Source organism: Scyliorhinus torazame, chromosome 11 (assembly GCF_047496885.1).
Source record: "Scyliorhinus torazame isolate Kashiwa2021f chromosome 11, sScyTor2.1, whole genome shotgun sequence".
Lineage (NCBI taxonomy): Eukaryota > Metazoa > Chordata > Chondrichthyes > Carcharhiniformes > Scyliorhinidae > Scyliorhinus > Scyliorhinus torazame.
In genome coordinates, this window is record NC_092717.1 from 75,138,243 (window position 1) to 75,157,680 (window position 19,438).

General features: G+C 41.9%; 1 protein-coding gene across 1 annotated transcript in view; it reads left to right on the forward strand.

The window, feature by feature from the left end:
* LOC140385352 (eukaryotic translation initiation factor 3 subunit H-B-like) overlaps positions 1–17,699 on the forward strand; it is a 182,930-nt gene extending 165,231 nt beyond the window's left edge. Inside the window, exons 6-8 of the mRNA XM_072467419.1 lie at positions 10,487–10,607; positions 13,378–13,510; positions 17,426–17,699. Coding sequence (XP_072323520.1) covers positions 10,487–10,607; positions 13,378–13,510; positions 17,426–17,523 — 352 coding nt within the window. The 3' untranslated portion in view covers positions 17,524–17,699. The remainder of the gene's footprint in view (positions 1–10,486; positions 10,608–13,377; positions 13,511–17,425) is intronic.
* Positions 17,700–19,438: the final 1,739 nt, after the last annotated feature.

Below are 19,438 nucleotides of genomic sequence, written 5' to 3' on the forward strand. Positions count from 1 at the left end.
GACAATGCTGAGATCTTTTTCTACTATTAACTCCTACTCTGGACCAAAGCTTTCATCTTTGTGCCATCATTATCACTTTGTCTTGTGCTCCATAACATTTTATTCTCTCCTGACCACTGACCTATTTTGCTCCACCTGCAACCCCCCAACCCTCTCTTTCTCAACAGCAAAAAAAACACAATCCTCTCTCTCCAGTTCCCAAGAAGGGTCATATTGGACTCGAGGCATTTATCTCTCCACAGGTACTGCCAGACTTGCTGGATTTTTCCAGCATCAGAGAACATACAGCGCAGAAGGAGGTCATTCGACCCATCGAGTCGGCACCGACCTACTTAAGCCCTCACTTCCACCCTATCCCCGAACCCAATAACCCCATCTAACCTTTTTGGCCACTAAGGATAATTTATCATGGCCAATCCACCTAACCTGCACGTCTTTGGTCTGTGGGAGGAAACCGGAGCACCCGAAGGAAACCCACGCAGACACGGAGAACGTGCAGACTCCGCACAGACAGTGACCCAGCGGGGAATCGAACCTGGGACCTTGGCACTGAAGCCACAGTGCTAGTCACTTGTGCTACCGTGCTGCCTACAGAAACATCCTCTGTTTCTATTTCCGATTTCCAGAATCTGCAGTATTTTGCTTTTCATTTAGGATGCAAGTTGACATTTTAGTGCAGGATGAATCCTATCGAGGTAGCAGCTTTCAGATGAGACCGCCTGCCCGCTTATCCAGGTTTCAAAGATCTCAAAGAACAAACAAAGAACAAAGAAATGTACAGCACAGGAACAGGCCCTTCGGCCCTCCAAGCCCGTGCCGACCATACTGCCCGACTAAACTACAATCTTCTACACTTCCTGGGTCCGTATCCTTCTATTCCCATCCTATTCATGTATTTGTCAAGATGCCCCTTAAATGTCCCTATCGTCCCTGCTTCCACTACCTCCTCCGGTAGTGAGTTCCAGGCACCCACTACCCTCTGCGTAAAAATCTCTTGGCGCAGGGGTGTTTTTCCCACATGTCCCTGACAATATTCATCTCTTTACTAACATTACTATTTTTAAAAAGGATTATTTTGTCCACATCACGTTGTTCAGGAACTTGCTCTCTGCAAATTAATTGTTGTGCTTCCTTGGATTGCAACAATGTAATATCTTAAAACCACTTCAGTAGCTATTAAGGCTCTTTGTGATAAACTGCAATTCTGAGGGGTGCTATATAAATGTAATTCTTTTTTACTAAGAGTTAGGTTGAGACTGCCCAAACTAATTTCAAAAAGCACAGTTAGAGACCACAAAGCCTTACATCCTGGACTGGATTAAAACCTTAGTCTGAATCTCCCATGATTTATAACAATATGTGTCAAAATCTATTAGCATTGACACAGTCCATTGGAAACTATTGGAGTGCATTACTTAGAATAGTTATAGGGGGACTAGAGCATTTTGAAATGTTCTCTTGCAGTCATTTCTGTTTAGCTCATTTACCATTCAAGGCATTATATATTCAGCAAACATTTTAATTGTCAAAACATTTGGAAGTGCTAAAGAAAGAAATGCCTGCGTTCCATAATGGAGTTTGAAATGGATATAATAGTGGTTATTATATTTTTTTTACAAAATTATTATTGTGTGCAATTAAAATCTGAAGATTCTTGCTGACGGTGCTAAGGTTTAACGGAAAAATGCCTACCTTATTTAAATCAGTTGCATATATTTTATGCCTTATCTATGGAGATTAATTTATTTCTTCTGTTTGAATTCCCAAAAAGAGTCTGCATTTTAATTAGTTGTACAAGAATTTTTTTGAGATATTTATCATCTTCCGTCAATTATTTCTAGCAGCCTAAAACATCACCTCCATCTGTATACATCTTGATGTTTTCGGTACCTGTGTCAGTAATATTATGCAAAATACTACCTTGATAACTTGGCTTCAGCAAAAGGCACATGATCTTTTTGGGTTGTAAAAAGCCAGCTCCCATTTTCCTCATTCATTTCACACCATGAACATGAAGCAAGGAATTTGGCTGTCTGATTAGAAATGTCACTGGCACTTGGAAGCCAGTTAGTAGAGCACTGTGAATATGTTTAAGCGTGTGCAGTGTCACTTGCGCCCCTTTGAGTGTGGTGTGGAGTAGGTACCAGTACCAAACTAATATCCACAATATTAGGAGCATGGATACAAGCATACGAATAGGAGCAGAAGTAGGCCATTTAGATTCTTGAACCTGCTCTGCTATTCCATGAGGGCATGGTTGATCTGTTTGTGTTGAGTTCCACTTTCCCATTTACCCCCGATAACCTTAGAGAATCGATCTACTTCTGCCTTAAATATATTCACTGACCCTACTTCCACCTTCTTTTGAGGCAGAGAGTTCCTAGGTTGCGCAACTCGTGAAAGGAAGAAACCAATCTCCTCACCTCCGTCCTGGAAAAACCACCCCCAATTTTAAAACAGTGCCCCTCGTTCTGGACTATCCCAGAAAAGGAAACATTCTCTACCTGTCTCCCTTGCCAGTAATGTTCAGGATCTTATATGCCTCAATTAAGTCACCCCTCACTCTTCTAAACTCTAGTGGAAACAAGCCCATCCTTTCTATCCTATCCTCATAAGACAACCCACTCATTCTACGTATCAATCTAGTAAACCCCCTCTGAACCACCTTCAATACATTTACATCCTTCCTTAAAGATCAAAACTGCACACAATATTCAAGATGTGTTCTCACCAATGCCTCAATTAGTATGGCAAAGTTAAATGACACAGCTTTAATCATCCAAATCTCAATTGCACTGCAAGAGTAACTTTAGTGCAGCACTTCAGACTGACTTTTAAAAGCATCACTGTAAAACAGTCAAATTATAAGCTTATAGAAAGTGTTACTACCAATTTTGAACAAAATATTCACCTGTTCATTTGTAATAACAGCTGGGAAAGACCATTAAAACACATGTTTTTCATATTAATTCAGTATAAAGTTCAGGTGTAGAAAACGTTAACAACAGGCAAGAGTTGATTAAAATAAACAAGGCGTTGTACCCCTAAATTTCAAGGATACCTTTAAGGCGACCAACATTGATCTTGTGGAAGGGGGTAAGCGACACCCAGGAACTTCTCCGGTTATTCATGTCTTAATGGGCAGCACGGTAGCGCAAGTGGATAGCACTGTGGCTTCACAGCGCCAGGGACCCAGGTTTGATTCCCCGCTGTGTCACTGTGCGGAGTCTGCACGTTCACCCCGTGTCTGCGTGGGTTTCCTCCGGGTGCTCTGGTTTCCTCCCACAGTCCAAAGATGTGGAGGTTATGTGGATTGGCCATGATAAATTGCCCATAGTGATCAAAAAGGTTTGGAGGGGTTATTGGGTTACGGGGATAGGGTGGAAGAGACCCTATCCCCTTAAGTGGGTCGGTGCAGACTCGATGGGCCGAATGGCCTCCTGCACTGTATGTTCTATGTTCTAATGTTTTTAAAAGCTATGATATACGATGTATACTACAAATAATCAGGTCAGCTAGAGGAGAAAGATTCATTACTCTATGAAGAAAATAATCTTTATTCGTGTCACAAGTAGGCTTACATTCACACTGCAATTAAGTTACTGTGAAAAACCCCTAGTCCCACATTCCGGCACGTGTTCGGGTACACAGGGATAATTCAGAATGTTCACATTACCTAACAGCACGTCTTTCGGGACTTGTGGGAGGAAACCGGAGCACCCGGAGGAAACCCACGCAGACGCGGGGAGAACGTGCAGACTCCGCACAGACAGTGACCCAAGCTGGGAATCGAACCTGGGACCCTGGCACTGTGAAGTAACATGTGCTACAGTGCCACCCGTAATGTAAAAACAAGAAAGTTATTTTAACAGGAGACTGAAAACCCCCAAATAAAAATCCTGCAGATTGTTCACAGGGGCTGGCTTGTTCAACGGGTTCTGCTTAAATGGTGGTAACTTCAGTAAAATCAGTGATCTTTACATAATTGAGATGGAAATTCTAAACAAGATTTGAACACATAAATTGACAAGAAGAAAAAGTGTTTCCCCCAGAAAGATGAAAGACACTGGGAAGAGTACCAGACTTGAGAGAGACTCAAAAACTATTGAGGGTATATGTGGACATTGGAGAGGTACCAGTAGTTTGGAAATGGGCCAGTGTGATTCCTGTATTTCAAAAAGGTGACAAACAGCACAGGCATTTATAGACCTTTAATTGTTTTTCCAGATTGATAATCAGCAGTAAAATTGAAGATTGTACAATAATAACTAAATAAATTAGAGCCAGAGGGCAACCTTCTTGACTGTTTGGAGGAAGTAATATTCTAAGTGGATTGTGGAAAGCCCTGGTGTACTGAGACTAACAAAAGGCACTTAACAGGCTGTCTCGCAAAAGACTCTTAGTGGAAAAAACTCTGCAGGGTTTACCCTGAATCTGCAAATTAATGTGAAAGGTAGAAAATTATGATTATTTGGCAAGAGGAGTTATAATGCGATGGTGGAAAATAATGAGTTCAGTACCCCAGCATTCCATGTTTAGACCACCTGTGAATCAGAAACTCGATGCATAATGTTCAAACTAGGAGTGGCATTTAATTCTTATGAGTCTGCACACGATTTAGAAAATGAGGTTTGACAAATTAAGTAAGTGGCCACAGTTGTTGACAAAATTATTTATGGGCCAGTGTGGACGAAAAATTAAGTGACACATACTTTATGGATTGTTTTGAATTAAGTTAAGGCTGAAGCTGAGCAAGATCTAAGACTCAGTGGATTCAATGTGCAATACGTTCAAGCAATGTAGAGAAGCAATTAACAAAGCCAAAGCAATGTTGATCTACAAAACTAGGAGGGGCTGAATTTTGTGCTGGAATAATACAAGCAGCGTCTCATTCTTAACTTTCCTGTTATTTTTAAGAACTTGCTGATTTGCTTATTGTATGTCCATTAAACTTGCCACAAGTAGCTTTGTCTCCAAAGTACCTTTTTAACAATGTGATAATTGTGCAATGCCAATCAACCTCCCTGCCCCAGAAATTGAGCAACTACAAATGTGGCATCTCATTCCTGAGGTGGACCATTGTTTAATTGACTAATTATATATTTTTCTTTCTTTTCCTTTCTCACCTCTCCATCTTAATCCACTCCACCTTTATCGCTTTTTAGTTCTCTCTTTACATCTAATTTTTGTCTTACTGAAACATATTCTTAGTAATTCCTCTGTTTCCTTCTCAATCCTTAAACCTCATAGGTAGTAAACTAATAACTCCTTTCACAGAGGTCCAAAATCCCTGTGGCCCTCACTGCACCGTTATCAGCTGCTACATCCAGCAAGTTACGCAGAAACAATTTTGAGGTGAAGTGTGAAGATAGCCAACTTTTAAAAAAACTGCAGGAATTGAGTGTGACAGGAGGCCTGTTCCAACCAGCTTCTGCATTTAACTCCGAGTTATGCCCTGCAGAGGCAGATTATCAATTTTGATTATATTAATTGCTGAATTGCAGTGATATTGACATGGCTTTTATAATTTTAATGTGGGTCCCCGGGTTCCCGGGGCTTTCTGAAATGCCAATGAAAGCAAGGCAATTATACCTATAATTGGGGGGGGCTGAAGACGTGACGGAATTATGAAATCTCACTGCTGTTTTCTTGCTTGTTTCTGTTGAAGAAGCAGTGGCATAGTGGTATGGTCACTGGACGAGTACACCAGAGACCCAGGGTAATGCTCTGTGGACCCAGGTTCAAATCCGACCTCTGCATATGGTGAAATTTGAATTCAGTAAAAATCTGGAATTAAACCACCAGGAAGCCATTCCTGTCATAAAAACCCATCTAGTTCAATGATGTCCTTTCGGGAAGGAAATCTGCCGTCCTTACCTGGTCTGACCTACATGTGATTCTAGATCCACAGCAATGTGGTTGACTCTAAACTGTTCCCTAAGGACAATTAGGGATGGGCAATAAATGGTGGCGCAGCCTGCGATGGCCATGTCCCATGAGCAAATTAAAAAAAAAAAAACTTTTCCAAGTGTTTTGGAGGGTTGTTCATTTGATCTTCACTTTGAAGCTATGGTCCATCGGATCTGAATGAGCGCCATTTATTCTGTTTTACGCCAGATTTCTGATGAGGACCAAGATGACCAGGAGCAGCAACAGCCTGCTCTTCACAGACCTGCCTCTCCACAGGGATGAGCAGTGCAGGCCACAGGAAGCCATATCCATAATACAGGGTGTACTGGCAGAGGCTAATCTTCCTCAACATGTTGGGAGACTCACAGTTTCATGCTGGATGGTGATGGAAATTTACAACCTACTGGAACAAGATTGGCAACCAAGGGACCATATAGCCATTCTTTGCCAGTGGCTGTCAGTCACCTCAGCCCTCAACTGCCCTTCCAGGGCTCTGGTGAAGATATTTGTAGGATCTTGCGGTTGCCGACCCACAAAGGCATGCTTGTCACTGATGGCTTGTTTACCAGAGTTGATAGTTATGTCAATTTGGCCCATGATGGTGCCATTTGGAGTGCGAAAGCCTTCGGGTTTGCACCTCTGACTAGCTCTGACAGCTTTCATCGGCTGCACATATTGGCAATGAAGGCAGCTCCAGGTCACCTGGGTTATTCATCAAACCTAGCAGTTGGCTAGGTTAGAGACAAAGAATGCTTACCGAAAATGGCTGTAACACCCTGAGGAACCCAAACAATTAGGCACAGGAGCAGTACAGTGAAAGCCATATGACCACTAGATGTGTAATTGAGCATGCCATCAGCATGCTGAAGATGTGTCTTCAAATGCCTGGAAAGATCTGGAGGTATTCTTCAATACACATCAGCCAGGAATAGAAATTTAACGTTTCAACATATGTAACAGTGCCAAGTGCAAATACTTCTGTGCAACCATAAATCTCAATTATTTCCCTTCCTAGCATTTCTGTGGTACACCCTTGTGACTTCAGTAGCGATAGAGTCAGGCTGCTAAGATCCTTGCTATGAATGCTGAGGTGCCCTTGGCTGATGTCCTATGGATCTTGGGACTGGTGAGAACCTTGGCAAGGACTCCGCCATCCTCCTTTGTGCAGGGGCAGACTTGGTCATCAAGCCTCGAGACAACAAGTGGGTTACTGACAGCAGCATGTGGGAGCCACTGGGTGAGAAGTGGAAGCATTTTGAGTTGATTTTCCATTTCCAGGTCCTCTTTCACGATCATCTCACTTGGCCCTCCTGCACTTCCCTGCTAACAATGAGCTGGAGAGCACTTAGCAGCCAGCAGACCAGTCAGGTGGTGAACAGCCAGGGCTAAGGTTTCATGCACCTATTTAAGGTGACATTCATAGTGTGCAAGCATTGGTGATGGCTTGCATGCACTCACTTGATTGCTGCATTTGATGCTCCCATGCAAGCGGCCACATTTTCCATTTTGAAAACAGCATTGTAAAGGCTTGCAATATTATGTCACTTATGTTTGAGGTGTGCAAAATATCTGAAATGCCTGCCAGTACATTCATTACTACTGCTCTTTGTTAGTGCCTCTTGAGGTTCCGCATCTGCAATATGGACAGTTCATTGCTTCCTCTGTCTCCATCTGTTGTTCAGGTGGTTTGTGAGTCACCAGGCAAAATAATACTCGCTGATCCTAGTTGATCCCACTAATGTGCGTACCTGAGCTTGGATCATCTCTTGTGGAACCCTTGAAAGGCCTGTGAGAGATTAAAGGCATGAATTAAAATTGTTCAAAGTTAAGAGTTTTAAATGATAGGGCAGCACGGTGACACAGTGGGTTAGCACTGCGGCCTCACGGCGTCGAGGTTGCAGGTTCGATCCCGGCTGTGGGTCACTGTCCGTGTGGAGTTTGCACTTTCTCCCCGTGTTTGCGTGGGTTTCGCCCCCACAACCCAAAAATGTGCAAGCTAGGTGGATTGGCCACGCTAAATTGACAAATGAAAAAATGAAAATCGCTTATTGTCACGAGTAGGCTTCAATGAAGTTACTGTGAAAAGCCCCTAGTCGCCACGTTCCGGCGCCTGTTCGGGGAGGCTGGTACAGGAATTGAACCGTGCTGCTGGCCTGCCTTGGTCTGCTTTAAAAGCCAGCAATTTAGCCCAGTGAGCTAAATTGCCCCTTAATTGGAAAAAATGAATTGAGGCCCTGTGATTAAGATTGCCAGTGCCTTCTAACCGTCGTCCTCACACCATTCCACGCCTCTGTTAGTATATCAGGGTCCTTGGTACTTGAGAGGTGACTGAGCTATATAAGGTAGTTAAGGGAATGAACCTGGATCATTACTTTACATTTCTAGAACAGGACAAGGGTGAACAGTTAAACTAGTAATTTTAGGAGTGCTATCAGGAAATTATATTCTTCGTACAATGTGTAAACAACAAATGAAATAGACCTCCAGATATAATCTTACAAAGGCAAAAATTCAGGCAGTATTGAAGAAAAACTAGAGGATCATTTTGGATGGGTGAACTTCGATATAGGGAATGGCTTTGCTCATCCATAACTATTGTCAATTCCTGCATAAATCTTGTTGAACATGATTTGGCGATGCACGTTATGATCTGTCGATTACATTCCTGTGGCACACTGTACTCATTTAGCTAAATTGCATTATCAAACTGCAATAGGTGCTAACCTAAAATAATATCTTTCCTCTTTTGCTGATTGACCTGCTGTGTTGGGTTAGGTGCATGGGTCATTACCTCAGAATTAGTGCATTTGAATAAAATTATTTTTCTGGTTTTATACCTTTTAGAGACATAGAGGTTTACAGGATGAAAACAGGCCCTTCGGCCCAACTTGTCCATGCTGCCCAGTTTTTACCACTAAGCTGGTCCCAATTGCCCGTATTTGGCCCATATCCCTCCATACCCATCTTTCCCATATAACTGTCTGAATGCTTTTTAAAAGTCAAAATTGTACCTGCCTCTACTACTGCCTCTGGCAGCTCGTTCCAGACACTCACCACCCTCTGTGTGAAACAATTGTCCCTCTGGAGCCTTTTGTATCTCTCCCCCCTCACCGTAAACCTATGCCCTCTAGTTTTAGACTCCCCAACCTTTGGGGAAAGATGTTGACTGTCTACCTTATCTATGCCCCTCACTATTTTATAGACCTCTATAAGATCCCCCTAAGCTCCTACGCTTCAGAGAAAAAAGTCCGAGTCTATCCAGCCTCTCATTATAACTCAAACCATCAAGTCCCGGTAGCATCCTAATATAGCTCAGTCACCTCTCAAGTACCAAGGCCCCTGATAGGGTAGCACAGTAGCACACGTGGCTAGCACTGTGGCTTCACACCACCAGGGTCCCAGGTTCGATTCCCCACTGGACCACTGTCTGTGCGGAATCTGCACGTTCTCCCCGTGTCTGCGTGGGTTTCCTCCGGGTGCCCCAATTTCCCCTCCCACAGTCCAAAAACATGCAAGGTTAGGTTGATTGGCCATGCTAAATTGCCCTTCGTGTCCAAAAAAGGTTAGGAGGGGTTATTGGGTTATGGGGATAGGGTGGAAGTGAGAGCTGAAGTGGGTCGGTGCAGACTCGATGGACCGAATGGCCTCCTTCTGCACTGTATGTTCTATGTAGCTATGATATAGTAACCGAGGAGTGGAAGGGTGTGAGGATGCTCTTTTGTACTAGGATGCTCTTTCTGTACTCTTTCTAGTTTAATAATATCCTTTCTATAATAGGGTTACCAGATCTGTACACCGTATTCCAAGTGTGGCCTTACTAATGTCATGTACAACTTCAGCAAGACGTCCCAACTACTGTATTCAATGTTCTGACCAATGTAATCAAGCATGCCAAATGCCGTCTTCACTACCCTGTCCACCTGTGACTCCACTTTCAAGGAGCTATGAATCTGTACTCCTAAATTTCTATGTTCTATAAAGCTCCCCAACTCCCTATCATTAACTGAGTAGGTCCTGCCCCGATTTGAACTACCGCAATGCATCATCTCATATTTATCTAAATTAAACTCCATCTGCCATTCATCGGCCCACTGGCCCAATTGATCAAGATTGTGTTGCAATCCTAGATAACCTTCTTCATTGTCCACCATGCCACCAATCTTGGTGTCATCTGCAAACTTACTAACCATGCCTCCTAAATTCTCATCCAAATCATTAATATAAATAACAAATAACAGTGGATCCAGCACTGACCCCTGAGGCACACTGCTGGTCACAGAGCTCCAGTTTAAAAAACAACTTGATACCATCAACCATGTTGCATACTTTTAAACATAGCCATTAAAGCTTTAGGATTTCTGACCCAGAGCAAGTTAGTTTTGACTTAGTAGACACTCCAGTATGGATAGAATACCACAGGTTGCTTTCTGGCTCACTTGGTATTGCAAGGGACACAATGAGATCTGGATTGCAAATGTATTTTATCTGAGAGAATGAAAAATTGATATGAAATTACTTTTGCATAATATCTACAACCTATTATTCTTCATATTTCATAATTACTTGTGTCTTACAGAAATCACCTGGAGAAGAACCTTCAGCTCTTAATGGACAGAGTAGATGAAATGAGTCAAGATATCATTAAATATAATACTTACATGCGGAATGTAACTAAACAGCAACAACAAAAACAGCAAGTAAGGAGAATCAAAGTTAAAACTTCCTGTATTGGCAAAGTTTGGAATGAAAAAATACCATCAGCATGGTATCACTGCAAACTGTGGTAGGCATAGACTTTACAGTTGCCCACTGATTACGTCATGGAGGTTATTCTTAACTGGGAAAAATGAATCATACCCTTTGAATTTCATGCTTAAAAATCCTTTAAAAGAAAAACATCCTTTTTGTTAGGCTAGTATTTTTCTTTCCTCATTTTTTTCTGTTTCATTTCGACACTGAGTGCTCTGTTGGCCTCCTCTCCTCCCCCCGGGAAAGGTCAGTTTTCCTTGTGGTGAGTCAAAACTTAAGTATTTGGCAAACATTTGAAAGTTGTCAGTGTTGATGCTATGAATATAATTGCATCTTTAGATACAAATCTATAAATTTTGTTCCTGGGTAGTAACTTGAGATGAGCATATTTCATGTGCACAATTATTGCAAAACAAATTGTGTATTGTGGGAAATGAAAGCTTTTATTTACATTCTTAGTAATTATTACCCTCGAAAATTTAATTTGCAAAACATATGCTAATTGAAAAGCCGAATACCACAGGTGCTGGGAAACTGAAATACAAACAGAATGCTGGAAATGCTCAGCCGGTCAGGCAGCATCTGTGGAAAGAGAAACAATGTTAATATTTCTAATCGGAGGCCTTCCAGCAGAACTGGAAAATGTTGGAGATGTAATAGGCTTGGGACAAGGTCAAAAGGAATGTCTGTGATGGGTGGAAGATAGGAAAGATTGAATGGCAGTTTTACAGGGCAAAAAGGAATCCCGATGGTGCAAAAAAGAAACAAATAAACAAATTATGTGCCTGGAACAGACAATAAAGATTATTATTATATTACTGTCTGAAAACGGAAGTGAGACAAACCATGGACAGTGAAGCAGCAATTTAAGTCATCTACTTTCAATCCAGCCTGCTGCATTCACTGCTCACAATGTGGTCTCCTCTCCATTGGGGAGACCAACGGGTGACAGTTTTGCAGCATACCTCTTTTCAGCCCCTTAGCATTACCCCAAGCTGTTGGTGGGCTGTCACTTTAATTCTCCAACCTATTCTCATGCCGACATCCCTGCCGTTGGCCTGCTGAACAGTTCCAGTGAGGTTCAACGTAAGCTAGAGGAACAGCACCCCATCTTCCAATTAGTCACTTCGCAGACTTCCGCCTCAACCTCAAGTTAATCAATTTCAGGTCGTAAACTCTTTCTCTTCTCTTCTCCACCCCCCCCTACTCCCACCCCTTTTGTTTCCTCTTCCTTGCATGTTTCAGTTTATCTAATTTTTTTCTTTCATGCAGTAGCATTCCTGCTTAAGGCACATCTTTTATTTTCTTTATTTCTTTTCTTGCCATATCATGGTTCCCTTTAGTCCTGTAAATCCAACTCTTCTGTCATTCAGTTTCTCCTGTCAACCAATCTATCTAAGGCCTTCCTTTTGTCCTTGACCCACCACCACGTGCTCAAAATCTATTACGTCTTTAACTTTTTCCAGTTCTGATGAACGGTCATTGACCTGAAACATTAACTCTCTTCCTCTGGCCACAGATGCTGCCTGATCTGTTGAGTATTTCCAGCATTTCTGTTTTTACTGCAAACGGTATATGTTGTAATATTATTTATTCTTGTAAAATGCTTATTACATATTGTGTAGAGTGTGAAACGTTATTTGAATCAAAACATTTCTACATCAACTGTGGTTCATTTGGTTCCAGAAGCAGTGTTGTCCTGTTTTTTGGGGGGGAGGGGGACGTTTAAAGTTCACTCTCACAGCTTTTCTTAAAAATGACTGAGTCAGAAAGTGGTTACCATATGAATGAGGTATGTATTGAAAATGTTTCCCCAAAGATCAACGGCAAGGTTCGACTTGTTGGCCTGTCACAGTAAACACCTTACACTCATTGCCCTGGGAAGACTGCTGTGACATACGCTCATAAGAGGTTGTCTGGAATCGGTCCTCAACTCTGGTTATGAACACAGGGAGAAAAGATACTGACAGAACCACACACTGATGTAGGACTTTTAAACAAAATGCTGCTAGGGCAGTCTTTTGCCGGGCTCTGCAAGTTAGAATGCAGGAGGATGGTTGGAAATTATTTAAATTCCAATCAAGGTGATCCACTGACATAAAAAAGTGCACCAAGTTTGTATCATTGTGCAAAGACAGGTTGCACCAATTGGATTAACCGAGTCCAATTTTAGATTCATTTGCTGTCTGAGAAACGAACTGACTTCACCATTTATAACTGTCCTTGCCTTGTCAAATGTTTTCTTGATTCATCATTGAAAAAAATGAATGGGTCACGTGAAAATACACAAATATATAGTTTAGTTCACCAAAGGGAGAACCTATTTTTAAGCTTCTGGCTCATAGTATCATATAGTTAGATAGAGGCATGCCTGGATGTAAACTGCTTGGATATTTATGGAGGTGACCCGCACCGTGCCACCTGAGAAGGCATGCTAATTTGTATCAAGAATATGCATAATTAGCAAAGAATAATTTGCACAACTAACCTACAAATATTTCAGAGGCAGGCAAAAGCCCTAAGTAGACATTTAGATTTGCTTTTGGAAAAGGTGATGGTAAGTAATGGAGTCATTTTCTCACGATTAAGACCCCCCCCCCCCCCCCCCCCCCCCCCCCCCCTCCCCACCCACATGAAAATTAATTGTTATCTAAAGCAATTAAGTTATCTGAAAATCTTGACTTGGCAGCATAAATTTAACTGAAAGTTTCTCTGCAGTACCTACACAGGCGCCAGCTGGAAAATACCCAACGACAGAGCCGTGGGGAGGCACCATTGCCAGAGGAGGATCCTACCAAGTTATTCAAACCACCTCAGCCACCACCAAGACTTGAAACACTGCTTGTTGCAGGTTAGAGATTTAGAGGATAAAGGAAAGAACTGATTATCGAACACTTTGGTCAGGTACTGTGCAGTTAGGTGCACAAAGCCTTTGGCCCATATCTTTCCGTCTCTGGCTCGTTGGAGATGGGGCGCATTTCAGGAGATGTACATCTGCACCCTGCAAAGATCCTGATGCACAGACATGTATGGGAATTGCCCCGAAGTTTAAATTCCGAAGCGCTGATTCCCTGTTGCCCTGGATCCTCCATGAATGCCACCAACCCTGAGCTCAGCAGAGACGTGGGCTAGATGCACTCGACTTAGCTGGACACATACCCAAGAAATGTTAGACTGTTTAAAATCTGGTCTAATAGCTGGTTAACTCCACCACTCCCCACTACTCTCTCTCTCTCTCTCTCTCTCTCTCTCTCTCTCTCTCTCTCTCTCTCTCTCTCTCTCTCTTCCCCACCCCACCCTTCCCAGTTACCCACCAGACCCGACTACTCCCCTATCTAACTACCCCCCTATCTAACTACCCCCCTCTTCTCTGCTCCCCGTCAGCTACCCACCTCACTCTCGCACTGACCCATTCGCTAACCCACACATGCATTAAAAGACTGGACCTTTTAAAACATTTACCTGAATGTGGCAACTTGTGCCATAAAAAGTGTGCTCCCCTTTCCTCAATTCTAGCCTCTCACTGCACGTAGGTGGGAGAGGTTGCTCTGCACATTTCTCTGTCATCCAAGATCTGAAGATCCCAGAAGAATACAGCAGTGACGGTGGATTTGTCAAATCTTTACAGGTGCTGACCAGAAGGTCTAGATTTTTATATTCTGGCCCAACTTCAAAAGCCAGATGTCGAGGAATGAAATGTTAATCATCTGTGTTCTCTTTGGGTACTGAGTGATTGGGGTGTTTCTAGCAATTTATTTATTTTTTTCCAATTCCTCCACTGGCCATAGGAATGAAATTGATGTCAAATGTCAGAAACGTTTCTGCTGTGGACCTGTAGCGATAAGAGCTGAACTGAAAGGAATTTTACTTAGAACCCTTATTGCCTATTGGCAAAAGAACACTGTTGGTCTGAGATCCAACTTCCAATAATAAAAGGCCTGAATCTAACCCATATAAGAGTTGCAGTATTATCAGAATTGCAACGGCTAATTAAGTGGCTAGAGTAGACAATAGAGAGAGCTACAGTTACAAATATATAAAACCGTGATGCTCCGCCTTGTGGGAGAGCGTGTGCAGGGGTTAGCTAGAGAGTCAGAAGTACAGATAGTGTAAGTGAGAACAGATCATAGTTTATATCTGTAGTGAGATTAGCTGTAGATGAGTGTAGTTTAAATGTTATTTATCAACTATGTATTCTTTAGGAGTACGTATCGAATCCAAGTTAGTAGTGTTCATAAATTTATAGCTTTGTTTAAGTTAAAGCTATTCTGTGGTCTTTGTGAACACTACGCCAACCATCCTGAAATAAGGAACACAAAGAACACCACGAGTGAAGGAGCAATGTCTTTATTATAATAGGCATTTAAGAGAAATGCAAATGGTGAGAATCACAGGCATTTTTTTTTTTTTTTTTTTTTTTGAAGAGTATTTTTCTGAGACGCTAAAACAGGGTTTGTCTATATTAATATACTTAATTTATTGCAATTCAGTTTGTGGAACTCTTGTTTCACCAGGGCACAGGGAGAATGTGCAAACTCCACACACACAATGAACCAAGGCCGGAATTGAACCTGGATCCCAGGTGCTGTGAGGCAGCAGTGCTAACCACTGCCACTGATGTTGGATCTTGTCCAGTTCAAATCTCTCCTTTCTTTGATCTCAATCCATAATAACTAAGTATTGGACAAGAATTTTGTCGACTCCCACGATTTTCCAGTTACGGTCCCGGTTCAAACCAAATCTCTCATTCCTATGATCTAGCTAGCTATGACCTCTCTCTAGCTAACCCCTGCACACACACTCCCACAAGGCTGAGCATCACTGTTTTATATATTTGTCAATGTAGCTCTCTCTATTGTCTACTCTAGCCACTTAATTAGCCGTTGCAATTCTGATAATACTGCAACTCTTATATGGGTTAGATTCAGGCCTTTTATTATTGGAAGTTGGATCTCAGGGGCAGCACGGTAGCATTGTGGATAGCACAATTGCTTCACAGCTCCAGGGTCCCAGGTTCGATTCCGGCTTGGGTCACTGTCTGTGCGGAGTCTGCACATCCTCCCCGTGTGTGCGTGGGTTTCCTCCGGGTGCTCCGGTTTCCTCCCACAGTCCAAAGATGTGCAGGTTCGGTGGATTGGCCATGATAAATTGCCCTTAGTGTCCAAAATTGCCCTTGGTGTTGGGTGGGGTTACTGGGTTATGGGGATAGGGTGGAAGTGTGGGCTTGGGTAGGGTGCTCTTTCCAAGAGCTGGTGTAGACTCGATGTAGACTCCTTCTGCGCTGTAAATTCTATGATTCTATGATTTTACAATTTTTCATTAACTTCATATATTTCCAATGCTGCATATGTAAGCATTTCTGGGTATTAGTGAAAAACAAAAGCTAGCCTCTACTTTTTTGCTCTTATCTGCCACCTCACCAAATGCACATGTAAGCATTTCTCATTTGTGGCGCAGGTATCCCCTTAGAGTTACCATTCCTCCCCATGCATTCATGTGGAAGAGATGATTTGGTTAGTTAATAGGGAAAGTAGCTAAATATAAAGGAAAACTTTCAATTTAAATAATCTTTCTGCCCACCATAATCAAGCCTGTAGGAAGAGACATTCTGTGAAAAACCAAATGCTGGTTAGCTGTTCCTTTTGATTCTTTTCCTTATTTTTGTAATCCACTTGTACATAAAAGAGCTTTTCACATGGCACAAACAACTCTTAGTTGCTTCCCAGAAAGTAAGACAAACATTTAAAAAATGGCCAAAACAACCACATAAATCTATTGGCATTTCCGCGCAGGTCCGTACAGCGACTGCCAAAAGTGCTTCAAAAAGCAGAATGACTTGGCTATTTTCCACTGCTTGGTGCAAGTTAGGCCTAAATTGGATCTGTGGGAAGTTTCTCTACCAATGGTTGTTTGCAGACTTCCGTATATAAATTCTTTGAAATGCCTCTGTTCTCTGCAGGAAGATTCTAGAAAGGAAAGGAATGGATTTGTCATACCAAATTTTGGAACATATTCAGTCAGACCTTGCGGTAGTTCTGTTGATTTAGTCTAAATTGGGTGAATACCCAATCAGTATTGATTCAAATTGGGTGTTGAGCTGCTGACTCAGGAAGAGCTGAAATACTGCTGAATCTCTTGGGAATATGGGAGCTTTATCTACCAATAGTTTGGCAATGTTTTTGCTATCATTCAGCAATTAGTAAAGTTAGAGCAGAAAAGTTTATTGAGATTGGCTTTGAGATTAACGTCCAATATCCATTTTCCTTAAATTATACTCTAGTTTCTGTTTCAATGAGTATCAACCTTTTAGATGCATTGTGTCATGCACATAACACATGTCTGGAAAGCAGCAGATCATTGCTACCTTGGTACAGATTCTTCGACTTTTAGAACCATGGGTTCTCATGATTACATTAGCATGGAATTGTGGACAAAATAAGAGGTCTTCAGAAAGACCTAGCAAGTGTTGTTAATAATTGCTTTGACACTGGTCACTTCAGAAAGATGTGGTTGGTGCTGTGATTATGTAATATGGTTGTATTGTAACCTATGATGATTGGTTAGCTTGTGTACATGCATTAAAAGACAAAGTATAAAAGAAATGTGCGCATTAAATATTGACAGAAGGAAATGCATTTTTCTGTGCAGTATATAATTGCGTGAACTATTGCCCTTTGAATTCTGCTTTTACATTTTCAGGCTACATTTTGATCACAAGTTCCCAGAGTCTTTAATTTTATTTTCTCCTTCTTTCAACTCTTAACAGGACAAATCAACACCTACTGCCAACAGATCAAGGAGTTTACGTCACAGAGCATGGGCAAATTATTCATGGCCGAAGCTCTTCAAGGTCACAACAGCTAAGAACTCAATTGAATGTGCTGTAGGTCAATATGTTGTTCAAATTCAACAAAATACCATACCGAAAAGAAAACCTGAAGCCGATTTTTCTATAAGTGTGTTTTCACTTGTCTGAAATTGGAGATTCAAGTTAACCTAAAATATTAATTCAATGAAAATAAACATGAATTTGGTGACTATCTGTTCGGTTTTGTGTTTTTCTTCCAGCTGGAATATTTTAACCCACTGTAACAGTAGACGGTTGAGAATATTGTTCCAGCAAATTAAATATTAACATCATCTTACATGGTTCAGTGGTCTTAAAAGAAAATGTGGACTAGTTTGCCCATTTGTGAAGTAATACATCAGCATTTCTTTTCATTTTATGCACAGACCAGCTTTAGCCAGAAACCAAGGGCAATTGATTTGGAATGACTTTTAAAAAAAATATCTCCTCAGCTGCTTTTGTTCTGCCTTAATTTCCTCAAATCTCAGTTACCCAGATGGCCAGACAACTTTCTGCCAATATCGATCGAAAACTAGACACAGTAAAATGTGTGACTTTTTAAAAAAATATTCTCTATAGAGAAGGAATACTCTCTCTAAAGTATTGTCGACAGATATGAATCTTTATTAGGTACATCCCGATTTTTAAAATATGTTTTCACGGGATATGGGTGTTGCTGGCTCAGCCATTATTTATTGCCTATCCCGAATTGCCCGTGAGAAAATGGTGGTGAGCCACTGCCTTGAACGGCTGAAATACATTTGGTGAAGGTACACACACAGTGCTGTTAGGAAGGGAGTTCCAGGGTTTTGAACCAGCATCAGTGAAGGAAAGGTGATGTTGTTCCAAGTCAGGATGATGTGTGGCTTGGACGGGAACTTGTAGGTGGTGTTGTTCCAGGCCAATACTGCCCTTGTCCTTCTAGGCGGTAGGGTTCAGGTTTGGAAGGTGCTGTTAAAGGAGCCCTCGTGAGTTGCTGCAGTGCATCTTGCAGATGGTGCACACCACTGCCACTGAGCATAGGTGGTGGATGGGGCATCAATCAAGCAGACTACTTTTTCCTGGACAGTGGTGGGCTTCGTGAGTGTTGTTGGAGCGGCACTCATCCAGACAAGGGCAGAGTGTTCCAGCACAATCCTAACTTGTGCCTTGTAGTTGATAGACTTTGGGAGTCAAGAAGTGAGTTACTCGCTGCAGAATTCCCACCCTCTGATCTGCTTTTGTAGCTACAGTATTTATACGGCTGGTGGAGTTCATTTTCTGGTCAGTTGTAATGCCCAGGATGTTGATAATGGGGATTCAGCAATGATAATGTCATTGAATGTCAAGGGGAGATGATTGGATTCTCTCTAGTTGAAGATGGTAATTGTCTAGCACAGGGCAGCACGGTGGCACAGTGGTTAGCATTGCTGCCTACGGTGCTGAGGACCTGGGTCACTGTCCGTGTGGAGTTAGCACATTCTCCCTGTGTTTGTGTGGGTTTCACCCCCACAACCCAAAAATGTGCAGGATAGGTGGATTGGCCACGCTAAATTGCCCCTTAATTGGAAAAACTAATTGGGCACTCTAAATTTTTAAAAAAGTATTTGTCTTGCACGTGTGGCTCAAATGTTACCGCTTATCAGCCCAACTCTGAATGTTGTCCAGGTTATATACGGACACAGACTGCTTCAGTACCTGAGGGTACCTCTGGCTTGGGTGAGGATAATGTAGGCCCGAAGGTGGGCTAAAAATATATATATATTAAGGATGGCAAAGCATGCAATGTCACCTTTGTGCAAAGGTATTTATTTATACTCCAAATCTCAGTCAACAAAAGATTTACAATATACCAAGAAAAATACTTTGGACAGGCGCTATAATGAACAAGAAAAAGCAAAGTAAAATAAATAATGTCAAGTAACTCCGTTGTATTGAGGTGATTAATCGTGC